Here is a 17,370-nt window from a genome sequence, read left to right as displayed (position 1 = left end):
AATTGGAACAAAGTTGGGAGAGACACGGGATCGGAGTGCGGGATGGCGGGATTGCGGGGAGCCCGGCGCGCGGGTTTGTAATTGTATAAAAGAGGGATGAATGCCCCCGTTATACTAAGTAGTAGAGTGGAAGAGGCATCATCGATATTGTGCTATCGCTTTTTATCATACACATACACTACTTACATTGATTTTTAGAACTTCATCACGCTTCTTGATACCCATCCATCTTGTGTCTGTTTTCTGCGTGTTATACAATTCAAACAAAATGACCAAGGTTCTGTTGACTGGTGAGTCTCCTCTTTTCTCCTCACATGCACGTTGATTCTCGCTTGAATCGTGGATATCCGGATTGCTGACTGTTCATGATGTCTTTCTACAGGTGGTTCGGGCTTCATTGCTGGTATGTGCAAACCATGATACTATTTTATCATGACTCCAACTGGTGAAACGATGTGTACACCATTGACTGTGAGCCCCGGACGGCCGCAAGGACAGGCAGGGATTACACTATGGATGGACTTAGAGATGTTGAGATAGCAAAGAGCAATGGATGGATGCTAACGACTTCAATGGACAGCTCACATCCTCGAGCAGCTTCTTGCCAAGGGCCACACCGTGGTCACCACCGTCCGGTCTGAAGATAAGGCGCAAAACATCCGCGAGGCCTACCCTGATAAGGCCAGCAGCGGCGAGCTCAAGGTCGTCATTGTTCCCGATATCGCCAAGCTCGATGCTTTCGATGAGGTTGTGAAGGAGCCCGGTCTTGAGGTTGTCTTGCACACTGCTTCACCTTTCCACTTCAAGTTCAGTAAGTGACTCCGTATCCTGCTTCACACAAGTTGCCTGTGAATATCCTAACAGCTCCCAAAGAGGACCCCAAGACCGAGCTCATCGACCCCGCCGTCAACGGCACAACCGGCATCCTCAAAGCCATCGCCCGCTCCGCGCCCACTGTCCGCCGCGTCGTCATCACCTCCTCCTTCGCCGCCATCTTGGACGAGAACAAGATCACGGACCCGAACCACACCTTCAGTGAAGCCTCCTGGAACCCCGTCACCATCGACGACATCCACCGCAACCCCGCGACCGCCTATCGGGCCTCTAAGACGCTCGCCGAGAAGGCCGCCTGGGACTTTGTCCGCGACCCGGCTAACAATGTCAAGTTCGACCTGGCCACCATCAACCCGCCCATGGTGTTTGGTCCTGTCGTCCACCACCTCGCCAGCCTGAGCAGCATCAACACCAGCAACGAACGCATTGTTGATTTGCTGCAGGGCAAGTGGAAGGAGGGCGTGCCATCCACCGGTGCCGCCACCATTTGGATTGATGTGCGCGATGTTGCTAGGGCGCATATCCGTGCAGGTTTGGAGGTGCCAGAGGCGGGTGGCAAGAGATTGTTCACCACTGCTGGGACGTTCAGCAACAGTGAGATTGCAGAGAAGGTGCGCAAGAATTTCCCCGAGTATGGGGATAAGTTGCCGGAGGGAGAGGCGCTCAAGAGCGGCGAGCTGCCGCCGGATGATCAGCGGTTCAAGGTCGATAACAAGGCGACGAATGAGTTGCTGAAGATCGATTTCATTAGTGTGGAGCAGATGGTGGTTGACACGGTTAAGAGCTTGAAGGAGCATGGTGCGTAAAGCATGTGGTGATGTAGAGGAAATAGATAAAGAAGATTCTGGTTACGAACCTGGTTTCAACCCTTTGAGCGACGCGTGACCTGCTCACTCATCCTCGTCAATATCCATATTGGCCTCCGGCACTTTCCTCTTCCGAGGCGTTGCGGTGGTGCTAGCAGAAGGGTTCTCCAGCGCCTTGATCTTCCTCAGTATTCCCTGCTTCCAAATCGCATACTCCTTCTGCTTGCGTTCGCCCAAGTAATCATACCGATCCTGGAACATGCTATCCCCCTGCCCAACCCGGAATAGATCGACCTTATCTGAGCCCCGTCCATCTTCCGCCGCATCATCATAATCTTCCTTTTCCAACACCGTTCTCGCCAAATCCTCCACACCGGCAGCCCAATCCATCTCCAACCACCCCTCCCTTCCAATGTGCAATGTAGCCGCGTTCAAATCCTTCACCCTCGCGCCATCATCCACCCAACCCTCCCACACCTTCTCTTCATCCTGCTCCTCTTCCTCCTCCCTACCAGTTCCAAGCTTAACCGCCACCTTCACATTCTCCCTCGCCTTCTTCAGCGCCGCCACGACCTTTTTTCTCATCGCTAAGTACTTGCCCTCGTCAATATCCGATCCGGGCCAGGTAACTCCGCGCCAGACCAACAGGTATAGCGCGCCCAACAGTGATACCAAGTTCGCATTCACCCACTCGTCCTCGGTCCGCTGACCACGCGGGGCAACGATGGATTCAAGGCCTGACATGACCACTGGCCCGATGTGTGACGGACCGAGTTCTTTGAGCAGAAAGCGGAGGGTGGGTTTCATCCATCCTGGTAATCCTCCTCCTTCTCCGGAAGTCCCATCCTTGCGGGGAAAGAGTGTGCCGCGGAATTGATGAAGGGGTTTTTCTTTTCCTGGCCCAGTAGTAGTGCCGGGAGTCGTCGTCCTGCCAGTAGCAGCTGATCGATTACTCCTCGCGCTACGTCCTGCTGAGGGGGAGGCAGTGAGGTCATCAGCGCGATGTTGCTGGTCGCGAAGTCGAGAGGTAGGGGTTTTGACTGTCCGTTGGCTGCGTGGAGTGGCGGCGGTTGTTTGTTCTGCTTTTCTGGGGGTTCCACCGCCGCGGCCGGGGGTTGAAGAGGTGGAGGGGAGGATATTGGAGAGGTGGGAGCAGAGGCGCTTGTAGATGCGTGGTGGAATGGGAGGGCGGGGGTCGATGGGGGGGAGATTCAGGGTTATTTTGAGTCTGCGAGCATGTGTTAGTGTTGGTTTTGTATAGTCACAGACAAAAGGTGAAGTAAGGCTGAGACGAGATGAGATGTGAAGGCATGAGTCGAGATGATGAGATGCAGTATCGTACCTGTCACATGCCAGGTGGGCGCAGGCATAGGTGCGTGCAATCTCCTCTTCGGCTTTGAGTGTGCTTGCACGATGGCGGGATTGGGCGAGGAGTGAGCTGGCGAGATCGACGAGTGGTTGTGGGAGAGTCGTGTTGTGGGTTGGTAGAAGTGACAAGAGCGCCTGTTCTATAGAGCGATTCATCTTGGCTTCCACACTTTAGGAGGTGATTTGTTTACTTGTATTTTTTTTCTTCTTCAGATTCAGTAATGGAGGTGGTGATTTGTTGAGAAGTGAGCTTAATTTCAAAATAATGGCTGTATTTGTACTCCTGGTAGGCTAGGTATGTTTCGAACCTAACATGTGTATGAATAAGTTGTTTATGATTAAGTCAGTCCATGAGCCTCTCGAATCACAAAGTGAACAAACAGAACAGACCGAGTTTCGTGACGCGACGAGACTTTTCCTCGTGTAAGACGCCAAATCACGTGTCGAGACTGCGCTGTCGGCGCACCTGTTAGTGCATAATTGCTCCCTAGGTAACTAAGAACTACGTAACATTGTGGGGCAATGTGCGCACCGAGCTTTTAGTGTAGCAGTGCGGGAGGCCAGATGTCCAAAGTGGCGAGAACACTGACAGCGACTGACTCTGCGTTACAGAATAAGCGGCTGCCACCTGCCACGGCGGCATCAGCATTTAAGGCGGCACTATGGCCCTTGATCAGCTAATCAACTTGCTCACCCAACCGTTTCGTTCTCCGCCGCCGCCGCCGCGTCCACTCAGTTGCATCTGCTGCAGTCCGCCACTGAGTGACTGACTGGCACTGACTATTGTACTGTCATTTCCACCACCAACACTTTAGGTTTGCCCTGGTCATTGTGAGATCTCCGCTCCTTCGCATCCGTCTGTCGCAAACAGAGAGAGAGTGGGTGTAAACAATCCACCATGGCTTTCCACGCAAGTGGGCTGCCGGTAAGTCTTGCGCAATCCGTCTTTTAGACTAGCTAGTACCTTAAGTTGCCGTCCTCTTCCATGAAGCTGACCCCTCCGCGCGCCTGCCAGACCATCGCGGCGGCAACCACCGAGTTGTGGCCTTCCATCGCGACAACCCTGACCGTTCCCTTCGGGTTACCGACCTCTCTTAAGGCGCAACAACGGCTTTCCTACAACTCGAACGTCTCGACAGCATCTTCGAACGCCTCCCGCACCCTTGCTAGCTCCCCCGCGCGCGAAGCTTCCAGCTCCTCGGCGCTGCCCGCCTTCCTGAGAACTGCGCCTCTACCCCAGCCCGTTGTCTCTCAGGGTCTAGCAAATGCTTCGCCTACAAACATCTTTTCGGAAATCTCAAGCATGTCTTCCCGCCAGCTCGCCATGGCGAACCCCCTCTTCCGGCGCTCGTTTTCGGCGCTCATGTCGAGGCCCCTGGGCACTGTCAACACCCTTCGGTCCATGAGCACCCACCAGCCCGGTCGCATTCCGTCCTTCTTCCGCTCGCCAGTACACTCTTCTCTCGGTTTCACTCTCCAGGTCCGCAGCTTTGGAAACGGTGGTCTCTCGCACAACCTCCTGGCTGCTCGCGAGGCCGCTGCCAACCAGTTCCCAACCAGCGCCGGTGCTCAGTATGCTTTCTACCAGGCTCTTCTCAAGGCGAACATGCCTGCTATCATTATCGAAAGGTATCAGTCTGGACGTTTCGCCACGAACGAGCAGGTAGACCAGATCTACCAGCAAGCCCTTGCCATGTCTACCGGTCAACCCTACACGCCTGCGAACAACACCGTCGATAACAATGGCTATCACCCCTCCGGTTTCACCGCTAGCCAGATCCATGCCGCTGGTACTGCCGCTGCTGCTCAGCATACTGGTGGAAACATGGCCATGGTCAAGCCGATCGCTGCTGGTGCCAAGACGGGTCCTCTGCATATCGTAGTTGACGAAAGTTTCGGAAGCTCCGCTCTCAGATGGGTCAAGTTTCTCATGTGGTTCACTCTCTTCACGTATCTCAGCATGGTCGTCATCACAATGGTTTTCGAGGGCTTGAGCAGCATCAAGCGCCCCGGTGGCAAGCTTGAGGCCAGCGAGGTCAAGCCTGAGAACCAGAAGGCTCGCTTTGCTGATGTCCACGGCTGTGATGAGGCCAAGGAAGAGCTTCAGGAACTTATCGACTTTTTGCGCAACCCTGAGAAGTACTCGACTCTTGGCGGCAAGCTCCCCAAGGGCGTGTTGCTCGTGGGACCCCCCGGTACTGGTAAAACTCTTTTGGCTCGTGCTGTCGCCGGCGAAGCTGGCGTTCCCTTCTTCAACATGTCCGGTTCCGAGTTTGAAGAGGTCTACGTTGGCGTTGGCGCAAAGCGTGTTCGTGATCTCTTTGCCGCCGCCAAGGCCAAGGCTCCCTCAATTGTTTTCATCGACGAACTTGATGCTATTGGTGGCCGGCGTAACTCCAGGGACGCTACCTACGTACGTCAGACTCTCAACCAGCTTCTTACCGAGTTGGACGGTTTCGAGCAAAACAGTGGTGTAATCATCATCGGCGCCACCAACTTCCCCGAGTCCCTTGACAAGGCGCTTACCCGCCCCGGCCGCTTCGATCGCAATGTTGTTGTCTCTCTTCCCGATGTCCGCGGCCGTATGGCCATTCTCCAGCACCACGCCAAGCGCATCAAGGCTGCTGCCGATGTCAACCTGGAGGCTATTGCTTCCAGAACTTCTGGTCTTTCTGGTGCCGAGCTGGAGAACATTGTCAACCAGGCTGCTATTCACGCCAGCAAGTTGAAGGCTCAGGCTGTTACTCAAAAGGATTTCGAATGGGCAAAGGACAAGGTCATCATGGGTGCTGAGAAGCGTAGTATGGTTATCACAGCCAAGGAAAAGGAGATGACTGCCTATCATGAGGCTGGTCACGCCCTCGTCGGATATTACGCCAAGGACAGCGCAAGCTCGCTTTACAAGGTCACCATTCTTCCACGTGGCCAGACTCTTGGCCACACTGCCTACCTCCCTGAGATGGACAAGCACTCGTTTACTGTCAGGGATTACTTGGGTATGATTGACCGTGCCATGGGCGGCAAGGTCGCTGAGGAGATTGTCTATGGTAACGAGCTTGTGACTAGCGGTGTTAGCGCTGTACGTTCTCCCCTCCCCTTGTTCCACTTGATTAGACGAGTTAACTAACATGGCATTCAGGATCTTGACATGGCCACCAGAACCGCCTGGCAGATGGTTGCTCAGCTCGGCATGTCTGAGAAGCTCGGCCCCGTTGAGTACCTCCGCAAGTACAACCAGCTCAGCTCCGAGACCAGGGCGATGGTTGAGTCCGAGGTGAAGAGAGTTCTGGACGAATCGTACGAGCGTGCGCGTAACCTGCTCACCTCCAAGAGGAACGAACTCGACTACTTGGCCAAGGCGCTCGTCGAGTACGAGACACTGGACAAGAAGGAAGTTGAGAGGGTGATTCGGGGAGAGAAGTTGAAGGATCGCATCTCGGTGCCGCCAGGGCCTATGGCTATTCCCAAGCCCAGCGACACCCTGGAGCCGGGCCTGCCCCTACCACCCCTACCTGGCGACGTGCCGCCCCCGGGTGACAGTGGCCCGGGACCGGCCCCGCCGCCGCCTGTGCCCGCGTGAGGAGCGCAGAGGTGAGTTGAGTGAGTGGGGGGTTGGGTGTAAGTAAAGGTGCGGGACAGGACATAACTTGTTCTTATAAATCAATTATGAACAAACAAAAGCCTGAAATCTTTCTCTGATTTTGGGGAGTTGGGCAAACCACAAAAAGCATGAATCTCACATCACACAACAACACCATTCTAATGGGTAGCGGGGTTAAGGTATCAAATCAGGCACTTTCTTTATGAACTGTATTTTAGTCTTTTTTTTTTTTTTTTTAATTCTTATCATGTTATTATGTTGGGTTTACAAAGCGCATCACTTTCTTTTTCCAAGAAATTGATGAGGACGAGGAAGAATGAAGATTGGATGGGAGGATGGATAAAGGTAGTAGGTGTGGATGGAGGCATTAGATGGCGTTTTTGTGTGTTGTGTTAGGAGTAGTACACTTTTACTTTTGCTACCACTTCCTCTTGTTATCCCATGGTTGATGATGATGGTAATGGTGAGGATGGTGAGGATGTTGGCTACTGCCGCTCTTATATAGTTACTGGCTTGGTCGGGTGTAGGTAAGCCGCAACAGTCTGCCTATAGCGAAGCTGAGTTGATGTATGAAAATATATGGTGCTTTGTCCTGAACATTCACGGCCGCTTCCCTCCCAATTTGGCATGTACCTAACTCTCCAGTCACGCTGAGTGATTGTGTGTGTTTTCCGATATTGTTCCGTATGATGTATCGCGCATCATGTCTCGTGGCGTAGGACAATCAAGCCACTCAAGCAAGCCACTCTGGTACTGGAACACAGAGGCTTCGGAGCTGACTTTGGACGCTACCAAAACAACTGAATACAAGCGGAAAGTTTATACGAAGGCTGCTACTTGAGGCTGAAAAGCAAGTCAATCAACACTATGCATTCAGACTTCAGCCTCGAGTGCCTCGCTGCAAGTGGTCTTGGACGGCTACACGGGCGGAGCTAAACATCCGGATGTGCAAGCCGAGGCAGGTTGGCAGGCGGGAGGGAATGTTTGATGTTCAGTTGATCTTCCTCTCTGTTGACAGACAGCTAGATGGGTCTGTTGTCGATCACTTATTCTAGTTCTTGGATGTGTACCTAGCTACAGTATCAAACATTTGAGTTGCCAAAAATATCCCATTGAATTCTCCGCTGTTTGTTTGTTTGTTTGTGAGACTACTTGAGTTCAAAAAGGTTCCTCAAGTGGTGACAACTGACAAGTTTGCTCTTACAATTGCGCACAGTCCCGGCGGGTGTCACGATGGCACGGTTCTCGGGAAAAAGAATCATTCATTCGTTGAGTTCAGTTGTTCGTGCGGTGCTCTCTCGGAGGACGGAAGCATAAACATGCACCATGAGTGGAAAGTCCATGGTAAAATACGACTTGCCAAGGCAGCAAGCGATGGCTTCGGATGTTTCGTTTTGTTAAACAATCAAGTTTCCAGATGCGACCAGCGATCGGATCTCGGCTGACCAAAACCTAGTTATATGTATGTACATTGCGTACATACCAGAAAAAGTAAAAGGTTGGTTGAATGGATAGAAGGCAGGTAGGTACCTCTATAGTAGGTAAGTAATAAGATCTAACAGATATCATATTGCAGTGATTATGGTCGGGGATGTGAGTCGTAGTGTGCCATGGGGCGGTAATGAGGGTGGCTCCAGTTTCGATCAATTCTGTTACCGGCGCTTCGTTTCAGAGTTTCATCCGGAATAGGTACCTACCTACTTACCTCTTCTCTAGGTGCTGGTTCGACGTTGTCTAGTGTCTAGTGCTTGGAGTTACAATTGAAATAGAGAAAAAAAGGGTTACCGGCTACCACGGCCGGCCGATCGTCTACCCAATGAACTTTATAGGTTCCTGAAGCAGTTCATCTCGATGTCTCCTCGCTTTGATGTTGTGCAATCGACGGACGTGGTTGGGGCGTCACAGTGTATCAAATCATTTTGATGGGGATGGGAGCTTGAGCTTTGTCCCTTGCAGTCCATCAGGGTGTGCATGGTGCGGCGCGCTAAATGGATGGTTAGAGACAGTACACTACTCGCACAATACATACCTATATAGGTACACACAGCGCTGTGCCGCACGGGCCCACTGTCTTGGATGTTAACCCCCGCCCGGATTGCAGGCACAAGACACTGTAGGTTACTGTGCCTTTGCTGTGCTTTTGGTGAGACACCTCAGTTTGGCCAAACCCCGTGTCAAGACGGGATGAATGGGCGGGAAAGGAAAAGCGGGGTCTTTGGCTTGATTTTGTAAATAGGTACACTACGTCCATGCAGGTGTGCATCGATCATTTCAGTTCCCCATTCCATTGTTGACACTGGACTTTCTTTCCTCTCAGGCAGTGGGTGTCGTCGTGGTCCATCAGGTCAGTCCATGATACTACACTACATACTGACCTCTTCTTCCCTTGCTGGCCTCCCCTGGGTGGAATATTCCAGTTTCTACCTCTAGTGTGGATTCCCCCTTCCCGTCCTCGCTTCTTCCGTTCTTCCTTTTCTTTTCTTTTCTTTTCCGCCCCCCCCCCCCCCCCCCCGCAAGGCTACCCTGCCCCTGTCGACCCTGGCTGGATTTCCATGATCGCTTCCCTGTGCCATGCTTTCAACTGGATGCCCGTTGATGCCCCGTGGACGCTGCCCTGCTGGTGCCCTGGTGCTGGTGCTGATGCAACCCCCGAGTTCCCAACACTGAGAGACACCTGGTTAGAGGTACCTACCACCCCTTGCTTGGCCTCTGCCAAAGACGCGCTAACCCCTATCTTGGAGACGTGGGTGTTGTTTTGCTACCCGACCCGGCTGACCCTCTTTCAGTCTCTAGCTACTAACAAAGGGAAATTTTGGAGCTCCGGTCAAGTTTAGATCCCAGGAATCCAAGGGTGTTGGCGTGGTCTTAAACTCTGAAGCTACACCATAACGCCCATCTCCCCCCGAGATCCGAGACTCGGAACTAAGAGAGAGACACGGGCAACGGCTTCAGCAAAGAGAACTAACTGCCCGCCTCGAGTACCTCTCTCGCCCATCTCCTCGGCTGCTCCAGCTTTCTCATCGTATCAACAACAGCCCAACAAAGTCAACAAGGAACGCATGGTGTAGCCAAGAGGCCGCTCGCTTCCTTTCCTTTCACCGCCGCGCCACACTGGAATTGATCCTTCTCGAACTGTCACCGCCCGCCCTAAAAGCCCCGACTAGAGGCCGATCAGTTATGCCATGAGATTTCGCTTCGATCCCACCTAGCACCACCAGCCTGTTTCGCCCCGGTCCAACCCGTCGGACGACCCGTCGATTTTCCATCCTTCCAAAAGACATAGGAGTTTCCCCCGTCATCGACCCCGACTCCCTGTCCCAGTTCCGCAGCGGGAACCTCTGTCAACAATATCATTACTCGCCCCGTCCCGAACCGCTTCTCCAACAAATACGAACGCGAACGAACGATAATATATAAAACGTCCCGATGGATCGCCCGCGCGGTCTGCCTGATAATCCAGGCCTGGTTCGGCGAATGCCACCTGTTGGTCCCCATGGGAACCATCTGCCGCACCCGCCCCATCGCGATGCATCGAATTCGTCCCTGTCGGCCTCGCCGCCGCTATCTTCCAACCAAGTCATCGCCCTTGTGCGCGAGTCCATGCGAGTTGCCCATGAGAACGAAGCAAAGGCAACAGAGGGCATCAGCACCCTCAAACCAGGACTCACCATTGACTTGAGCAGAAAGAGGATACAGAAGCTACCAGATGAGGTGGTCGATATAATCAAGGATGAGTTGGAGAGGTACTACAACATTTCCCAGTTACCTGCTGGTCGGCCCATGAGCTAACATGTTCCCCTGCGACTCAACAGGCTTGCGTTGTCACACAACTACATCCAGACCTTCCCTGCCCGATTCTCCGAGTGTACCTCGCTTCGTTACCTCAATGTCAGGTCGAATAGGATAAAGGAGTTTCCGCTCGCGGTAAGGTTATATTCATTATTTCCTCACAGAAGGTCTGACGCTGATCGTGATTCTACACAGCTTTGCGACCTCAAATCACTAGAGATTCTGGATCTAGGTCGAAATATGCTTCGTGTCCTTCCACCAGATATTGTGAAACTATCATCACTCAAGGTCTTCTCGATACAGAAAAATGAGGTCTCCGAGCTACCGCTTTGTCTCGCCGATATGCCATCGCTCTCCGTCATCAAACTCGAAGGCAATCCCCTGGTCTTCCCGCCACCCCAAGTTTTCCAGGTGCCGCCGCCAAGTGTGCAAAACGAGGGTATCTTGAAAGAAAGTGAATTGACCGAAATCACGGTTACGGCACACGTCAAGAAGTACCTCAAAGCAACAGCCAACAGCATATTGGAAAGAGAACAGGCCGAATCGCCCAATGACGAAACCGACGGAATCGAGACACCACGACCGACCATCAAGCGCGTGTTTAGTGGACGGTTTCCCATCAAGGTCAACGGCACAGATGTTCCAGATCTTAGGTCGCCCAACTTGATCCGTCCTCCGCCTATCCCGAGCCGATCGCATTATCGAGGTCTTTCCCAGCAGAGTTCGGCCCAACGAAGACCTGGTGTCATGCCACTCACCATTGGTAACCCCAACGAGCGAATACGCAGCAACTCGGAAACAACTGGCGCCCATCATTCGAGCCGCGAGCGATCCGAGAGCAGGTCCCGCCGTATGGGTATTGTCTCCAGAAAGGGCTCTGAATTGGGCACTCTTGACGAGTTAGAAGCCAAGGATCGATTCAGCATCCATTATCGTGGCCTCAGTCATGGGTCGGCCATGCAGCCTGGTAACGGCAGTGTGCCCGGTCAGAGCACAGCACCATCAAGCCCAGCTGACTCGATATCCTTGCAACGCCCCATCTATGTCCGACGACTCTCGATCCTACCCGAAAGGAGGCGTGAATCCAAGTTTATTGATCCGGTACTGGAGGCTGCTAAGGGTATCCTCTACTCCATTTTCCAGATTCACCCCATGATTCAGATGTTGATGGGCCTTGCAAATGACGGCAGCAGCAAGCGCTCGAGTCTGGAGATTGTCTTTTACAATACCAATGCTCATGTGGAGCAATTGGAATTGGAAATTCAAAAGCACGACCAAGCAGGAGACGGCGGGGGGCCGAGAGAGAACGAGAACGTGCAGAGGGCATGCATTACGCTGGTGCAAGCATACAGCCATGTGTGCTCCCTCCTGGCTAACAACGTTGATCTTTTTCTCGATAACGGTGACCCTAGGTACATTCGCACTCTGTTGACGCAGCTTTATAATAGCATTATGGAGCTGCGTGTTACATGCTCTCAGCCATCGCCCGGAATGCCTTCGCGCAATGTCCCGCCCGTCCCGCCCGTCCCCCATCGGCTAGAACTCGAGACCATTCGACCGCACTCGCGAGACAACTCGGTTACTCCCACGATCGACCGTCCACCTCAGACCGCGAGACTACGCAACCCTGGACCAATGCATCCTCACGCCAATCTCCGTGTCGCGACGGATGTACCACTGATGCCGTACAACAACGGCATGCACCGACAGGTTATGAGCGCTGTTACGCCTCGGTCTGGGGATCCTTTCCCCATGAGTGCGGGTGGTATGCGGATGCCCAGTGACGAAGAGGATCGAATCTTCGAGAGAATTTTCCTGGCTTTGATGAAGTCTGCCGATCTTGCCCTCAAGGTTTTGCCGAATCTTAGTGCGCAGTTCAGCGTAGCTTTGCGAAATGCCACGACGCAACGAGCGTCCGACCATGTAGTGCACTGTTGGAAAGCACTCATTGTGAAGTGTAACGACTCGATCCGTCACACCGAGATATTGAGGGAGAGGTTATCGACTATCAAGCTAAAAGAACCGGGGATCCGTGGACAGCCGGGGTTCTGGAGGATGTGCAACGACTACATCGACGCCTGGTATGTCTTGGGTAAGAAAACTATGCAGTTTCAAACCGATATCCAGTTGCCAGTCGATGCCAAATCCAGGATGCGGCCCATTCAGAAGGCGATGAAGGATGCATGGGAGCTCATGGTACACTCGCCGTGGTCTCACTTCTTGAAGCCGCAGCCTAGTAGCGGCGGGCATGGAAGGGGCAGAATGAGAGGGAGAATGCCAGGTCCAGGAATGGAAGGAGTTGAAGATACCTCAAGCCCTTACAGCACGCATGGCACCAATACACCGGTACTGATGCCTATGACGCCGCAGAGCGCGGCCCTTGGTCCAGCCGTTCAGGCCACGGTACCATCGACGCCCAAGAATAGTTCGTTTTCGGCCGCGTTCAGCGGGGGACTGTTTGAGAGGGCTGAGACGCTCATTCAAATGGGAGGCCCGGGTATGGGCAGCCGAAGCGGAACCATGCAATCGTCGTCAGCAGCAAGTCTGAACTCGATTGGCACAACGCTCTCCGGGGACAGTGCTATGACTCCGAACTCGGCACTAAGTCCGGGTCCGGGCTCACTAACGCCGCTTCCCTTTCGAATGAACAGTGGGAAAAGTGGGCCTCTAGGCGAGGGCCCGTGTATTCATCAGAAAAAAGCACGTACACATTGCACCAGGATTTTTCATACAGTTATCAAAAGAGCTCCCCCAGGCTGCGGGTTCAGCGGTTGGTTGGATGCGATATTTCTCACATACATGAGGCTACAATGTTGTCTTGGTACAGAACTAGGTGGTCAGAGTCTAAGTCTTTGAAAAGACAAGCCGTTCCTTTTTTCTTGGTCTCATTTCCTATACTATGTCTATCTACACACAGCATCTAGGCGTTCTTATTTCCTAAACAAGATTGGAGGAAGGGAGCATTGATGGGCAGGCCGGTTGAGACGGACAGGACTAGAAGCGAGCGAATACAGGTTGCATGACAAGGGGAGGCAGGCGCAGCGGCGAGTAAAGGTGAACACAAGACTGGCATTTGCAAGAGAGAGGAAAAGTTTTTAAGTATAGCACAAACCTATAATGTGTACAACCAATTTCAAGTCCACTCCAACATCTTGAAGTCTTCTTCACTTGCACAGAGAGGATCATAGACCGGGTTAAGGTGAGTTGTCTGGCTGTAGTCCGCCGGCCTGGTCACAAAAAAAGGGGTGTCAACAAACAAACCTTTCAATGCATTACACACAGTCCCAACTGCAAAGCCAAAAGAACCAACGAATGACGTGCATTAATCTCGAACAACCAATTCAAACCAGGCCATCCCCGGCAACGGTACGCTTAAGTCCCCGGAAGCTACCCCGCGTTACATTTGTGCTTTGCCTCTTTTTGTGTCTTGCTGTGTTTCTCGCCAGTCGTATAAATGGCCGTCTCCACCTTTCTGCATTTAATATTGAAAACTACCGTACAACATACTTGCATCTACATATAACGCTGGAAGGCGGCGGGTGTCAAACTTGCGCCTACTTGGTTCTGCTTCTACTTAGCGTCTGCTCGATTCAGTGGCTGGTTTTATCGTTGCTGAAGGAGAGCTTGATCCATTTTGTCTCTTTTCACGCTCAATCTGAACTCGCCTGCCCGGTCCACCCACATGAGATCGCTATCACTTACACTCACTTCCCATCACAATCACTGATGAGTGACGACCAACGGGAAGGAATCACAAGATGTCTCGACCATCTCGTCCCAGCTTCCTCCAACCAGTCCGGTCCGCTCCCGCCCCGGCATCAGTAACCAACACCAATGTCACCGCGGCCATGGTAACCGCCCCCGGCGACATTGACATTGACATTGACAGTTCCGATTACCACCATGACACGGAACACAGACCGGGTCCGGGTCCAGGTCCGGGATCAGTAACAGCAGCACCATCAACAACTGGTTCAACCACGACAACAACCGGACGCGCCTCTTCAGCCTTCTCCCTCCCCTTCTTCGCCGGCTCCTCTTCATCAAAGCGATCAACTGCTCCAAGTGTCTCTTCGGTCTCAACAGCGCCGCAACCGCTTATTCCGGTTCCGAATGTTCAAGCCCACGCTTACACCGGGCAATCAATACCGGTAGCCTCCTCAACTTCAGGGACATCTTTGCGAACGACAACCACGGGATCATCTACTTCGACGAGTACCACCACCACTACCACCACCACTACTACCGCCGCCAGGAAATCAGCACCTACTTTCCCTCCCCCTTCTTCTCACCCCCATCCCCATTCCCATCCCTCCTCCCGAACTTCTTCTCAAACCCACCACGTCAATCTTCCCTCCGTCCCCGCAACCCCTCGCACCCCTACTATTCCTGTTTCCACCACCACCACCACCACCCTCCCAACAGCCCAAGCCCGCACCGCAGTCCTCGCATCCATCTCCAACCTCCTAGACAGAGAACTCACGGGGCGCGCCTCCTTGCTCCACCAGAACCACAACGCCATCTTGAAACAAGAGCGCGAGATGAGCAAAGCCGTGGAGAGTTTCAGGAAGGAAAATGATAAGTTGGAAAAAGTAGCGCGGGAAGGGACGAAAAGGCTCAAAGAGGTGGGGGACGTGCAGAATTGGGCGGAGGTTTTGGAGAGGGGGTTCTTGAGGATTGAGGAGACGATTAAGAGGGCGAATGGAGAGTATGAAAGTGGGAGTGGGGGTGGGAGTGAGTGGTCTGGGAGTTATGGATCTGGCAGTTATTCTGGGTCTGAGAGGGGGGATGGGGATGGGGATGATAGGGATGGAGAGAATGGATCAGAAGGAGGGGATAGGAAAGATGAGAGGGTTGGGGATGGTGGTGAGAGGAAGTTAGAGAATGATGAGGAAGGTGAGGAGGAGAGTGGGATAGTGGGGGATGGAAGTAAGAATAATGGTGTAGCAAGGGCCGCTGAGGCAGAGGATGTCAACGGTGATCAGAGAGAAGGGGAGGACATAGAAAGAGACGATGTGGGGGATGTGGTCATGGTCACTGAAGATGATGTCCACGAGAGACACACGAAACTTGATAAGGGGAAAGGGAAGGCGGTCGATGACACGATATCATACCCCTCAATGGTCCCTCTACCCCGATCACCGGAACTCAATGGCTCCGGAGGCACACAGTTTCTGAGTTTGACACCTGCGACTGTATGAGTTCCCTTTTGTTTGAAGGGCGTGTAACGATGTTACGAAGTTATGACCTGGAAGATGCCCCAAAAAACCTGAATGATGATGATATTTGAGTATAGGAATTCGTTCATCTTGTTACATATTTCCATCACCAGTTTTAAATCTAACACCCTATAGCACACGAGTTTGGATAGCAGTGACACCTCATAGAATGATCACTGTCACCGTTCTCGATTGTCATACACCGAGTGTACAAGAATGTTCACATCAAACCACCCGCCCTGAGCTGGTAAACCATGCGCGACATACCCCACGCCTAAACCCAAACCAAGCCTCCTTACAAGGCTAGCTTAGATAAGACCGGGAAGCATGGTGTAGCGCTTGGCCTTGTATCGGTCACCGAACTCATTGCGAAGAGCCCTCTCCTTGCCGCGGGACCAGCTGCGCATGTAGATAGTACCGGTAGCAATGAAGATAACAACAGCAGGGCTGCGGCTGATCAAGATGACACCAACCCAAGCGAGGACCTCAAACATGTAGTTGGGGCTGGTAACCAGGTTGCTACCAATGCAGTTGGGGATACCACGCTCAGTGCCGCCGGGCTTGCGGAGGCTGGCCAAGTGCTGGTGGACAATCCAGTTGCAGGCCTCGCAGACGGCGAAGAGGGCAATGCCGAAGTAGTCCAGGAGACCAAGATCGTTGCGGTCAGCCGAAGAACCGGGGCGGTAGATGTCGAGGGAGCACATGAGGCCGGCAAGGAGCCAGTAGAAGGCAGAGTTGCGGAAGATGTTGAAGGCGGGCATGGTGTTGGCCGAGAACTTGTGGACGAAGAGGGTCTCGTACTCGCGCTTGAGGAAGTGGAGGTTGAAGAGGGCAAAGAGGAGCCATTGGACCTTGGACATGGGCGTCTCGGCCTCGTTCTTGTAGGCCCACGGGCCGAAGCTGTAGATGTATGGGCGGAGCAGGGGGACGAGGACGTGGAAGAGAATGGGGCCGAAGTATTCGATCACGAAGACGGTGCGCCAGGCGATCTGGGGGCCTGTGGTTGTTGTGGGTTGTGTGAGTTTTGGAGGGGGAATCTTCACATGCTTTGGAGAAATCATGACGTACCAAGGTCCTTGACGACGAGCTCGCCGGCCTTGACAACACCGGCCTCATCACGGACAAGAGCCTTGCGGTTCTTGAGGATCTTCTTGGTCTCGGGGTCGAAGAGGCCGATGCGGTTGAAGTCGTTGATGCCGGACTGGCGGGCAACGGCCTGCTTCGCGTCCTCGACGGTGGCATCGGCGGGGAGCTCAAGGGAAGCCGGCAGCTTCTGGATGGGCTGCCTCGGCGACTTGTTGGAGAGCTTGAGGGAGAGCTTGGCGGCCATTTTGACTTGTTTGCCTGTCGACCAAGATCAAATGACACGGAATGGGATCCGGGGAAGGAAACGAGGATCGATCAGACGAAAGTGGATGAATGAATGAATGGTGGAATTGAAGGTTCAAGTTGGGCTCTTGGGTTGCGCGGTCGGGTGTCCGCGGGAGTTACAGCGCTCCAGTAGGTGGCCGCTTCCGTTGCGGGGGGGGGGGGGAAACACGGGCGTCGGGTGGTAGAGGTACCCCACTCTTCCCGAGAATTCAGTTTTGGCGGACGGCCCCACCGTTGAGCTCCAATAGTACCCCGGATTGGCTGAGCCCAAGTGGAATAATTCAGTTGAGGTGACGGTCTTATATGCATCTAAGCAACCTACCTAATTGGAGAAGCTTTTGTAGATGCATAGGCCAAGCTGCTCGATTCCCATCGATCGATG

The 17,370-nt window shown here is 53.2% G+C and overlaps 6 protein-coding genes across 6 annotated transcripts; 4 read left to right on the top strand and 2 right to left on the bottom strand.

The window, feature by feature from the left end:
- Positions 1 to 45: 45 nt before the first annotated feature.
- On the top strand, positions 46 to 1,698 carry NCU03358 (ketoreductase). Its single transcript, XM_951374.2, has 4 exons — positions 46 to 290; positions 383 to 403; positions 581 to 811; positions 874 to 1,698. Exons 1-4 carry the CDS (start codon positions 269 to 271, stop codon positions 1,638 to 1,640), a joined length of 1,041 nt encoding a protein of 346 aa, XP_956467.2. The 5' UTR covers positions 46 to 268; the 3' UTR covers positions 1,641 to 1,698.
- NCU10376 (hypothetical protein) lies at positions 1,105 to 3,361 on the bottom strand. The gene is made up of 3 exons (XM_011395353.1): positions 2,983 to 3,361; positions 1,691 to 2,868; positions 1,105 to 1,565 (listed from the first exon to the last, which is right to left on the bottom strand). The coding sequence occupies exons 1-2, from the start codon at positions 3,162 to 3,164 to the stop codon at positions 1,725 to 1,727; spliced, it is 1,326 nt and encodes a 441-aa protein (XP_011393655.1). The 5' UTR covers positions 3,165 to 3,361; the 3' UTR covers positions 1,105 to 1,565; positions 1,691 to 1,724.
- Positions 3,362 to 3,706: 345 nt separating this feature from the next.
- Positions 3,707 to 7,022, top strand: iap-1 (intermembrane space AAA protease-1). Its single transcript, XM_951375.3, has 3 exons — positions 3,707 to 3,933; positions 4,024 to 6,087; positions 6,148 to 7,022. The coding sequence occupies exons 1-3, from the start codon at positions 3,907 to 3,909 to the stop codon at positions 6,586 to 6,588; spliced, it is 2,532 nt and encodes an 843-aa protein (XP_956468.3). The 5' UTR covers positions 3,707 to 3,906; the 3' UTR covers positions 6,589 to 7,022.
- A 2,334-nt stretch (positions 7,023 to 9,356) lies between these two features.
- NCU03360 (hypothetical protein) lies at positions 9,357 to 13,541 on the top strand. Its single transcript, XM_951202.3, has 3 exons — positions 9,357 to 10,352; positions 10,422 to 10,533; positions 10,594 to 13,541. The coding sequence occupies exons 1-3, from the start codon at positions 10,036 to 10,038 to the stop codon at positions 13,252 to 13,254; spliced, it is 3,090 nt and encodes a 1,029-aa protein (XP_956295.3). The 5' UTR covers positions 9,357 to 10,035; the 3' UTR covers positions 13,255 to 13,541.
- A 360-nt stretch (positions 13,542 to 13,901) lies between these two features.
- NCU03361 (hypothetical protein) lies at positions 13,902 to 15,774 on the top strand. The gene has a single exon (XM_951203.2). The coding sequence runs from the start codon at positions 14,157 to 14,159 to the stop codon at positions 15,597 to 15,599; it is 1,443 nt and encodes a 480-aa protein (XP_956296.1). The 5' UTR covers positions 13,902 to 14,156; the 3' UTR covers positions 15,600 to 15,774.
- Positions 14,551 to 17,118, bottom strand: NCU03362 (steroid alpha reductase). The gene is made up of 2 exons (XM_951204.2): positions 16,686 to 17,118; positions 14,551 to 16,614 (listed from the first exon to the last, which is right to left on the bottom strand). Exons 1-2 carry the CDS (start codon positions 16,945 to 16,947, stop codon positions 15,926 to 15,928), a joined length of 951 nt encoding a protein of 316 aa, XP_956297.1. The 5' UTR covers positions 16,948 to 17,118; the 3' UTR covers positions 14,551 to 15,925.
- Positions 17,119 to 17,370: the final 252 nt, after the last annotated feature.

The sequence above is a fragment of the Neurospora crassa genome, linkage group II (assembly GCF_000182925.2).
Source record: "Neurospora crassa OR74A linkage group II, whole genome shotgun sequence".
NCBI classification, from domain to species: Eukaryota; Fungi; Ascomycota; class Sordariomycetes; order Sordariales; family Sordariaceae; genus Neurospora; species Neurospora crassa.
Note: the sequence above shows the minus strand (reverse complement) of the source record. Positions and strands in the feature narration are given on the sequence as shown.

Excerpts from the sequence above, each read along its gene's own strand:
- NCU03360 (XM_951202.3), top strand. The coding sequence starts at position 10,036 with ATGGATCGCCCGCGCGGTCTGCCTGATAATCCAGGCCTGGTTCGGCGA. Across the intron at positions 10,353-10,421 it reads ATCAAGGATGAGTTGGAGAG|GCTTGCGTTGTCACACAACT; the intron begins GTACTACAACAT and ends GCGACTCAACAG. Across the intron at positions 10,534-10,593 it reads TAAAGGAGTTTCCGCTCGCG|CTTTGCGACCTCAAATCACT; the intron begins GTAAGGTTATAT and ends GATTCTACACAG.
- NCU10376 (XM_011395353.1), bottom strand. The coding sequence starts at position 3,164 with ATGAATCGCTCTATAGAACAGGCGCTCTTGTCACTTCTACCAACCCAC. Across the intron at positions 2,869-2,982 it reads GCCCACCTGGCATGTGACAG|ACTCAAAATAACCCTGAATC; the intron begins GTACGATACTGC and ends ACATGCTCGCAG.
- NCU03361 (XM_951203.2), top strand. The coding sequence starts at position 14,157 with ATGTCTCGACCATCTCGTCCCAGCTTCCTCCAACCAGTCCGGTCCGCT.
- NCU03362 (XM_951204.2), bottom strand. The coding sequence starts at position 16,947 with ATGGCCGCCAAGCTCTCCCTCAAGCTCTCCAACAAGTCGCCGAGGCAG. Across the intron at positions 16,615-16,685 it reads GCTCGTCGTCAAGGACCTTG|GCCCCCAGATCGCCTGGCGC; the intron begins GTACGTCATGAT and ends CAACAACCACAG.
- NCU03358 (XM_951374.2), top strand. The coding sequence starts at position 269 with ATGACCAAGGTTCTGTTGACTG. Across the intron at positions 404-580 it reads TGGTTCGGGCTTCATTGCTG|CTCACATCCTCGAGCAGCTT; the intron begins GTATGTGCAAAC and ends TTCAATGGACAG. Across the intron at positions 812-873 it reads ACCTTTCCACTTCAAGTTCA|AGGACCCCAAGACCGAGCTC; the intron begins GTAAGTGACTCC and ends CAGCTCCCAAAG.
- iap-1 (XM_951375.3), top strand. The coding sequence starts at position 3,907 with ATGGCTTTCCACGCAAGTGGGCTGCCG. Across the intron at positions 3,934-4,023 it reads TCCACGCAAGTGGGCTGCCG|ACCATCGCGGCGGCAACCAC; the intron begins GTAAGTCTTGCG and ends CGCGCCTGCCAG. Across the intron at positions 6,088-6,147 it reads TGACTAGCGGTGTTAGCGCT|GATCTTGACATGGCCACCAG; the intron begins GTACGTTCTCCC and ends CATGGCATTCAG.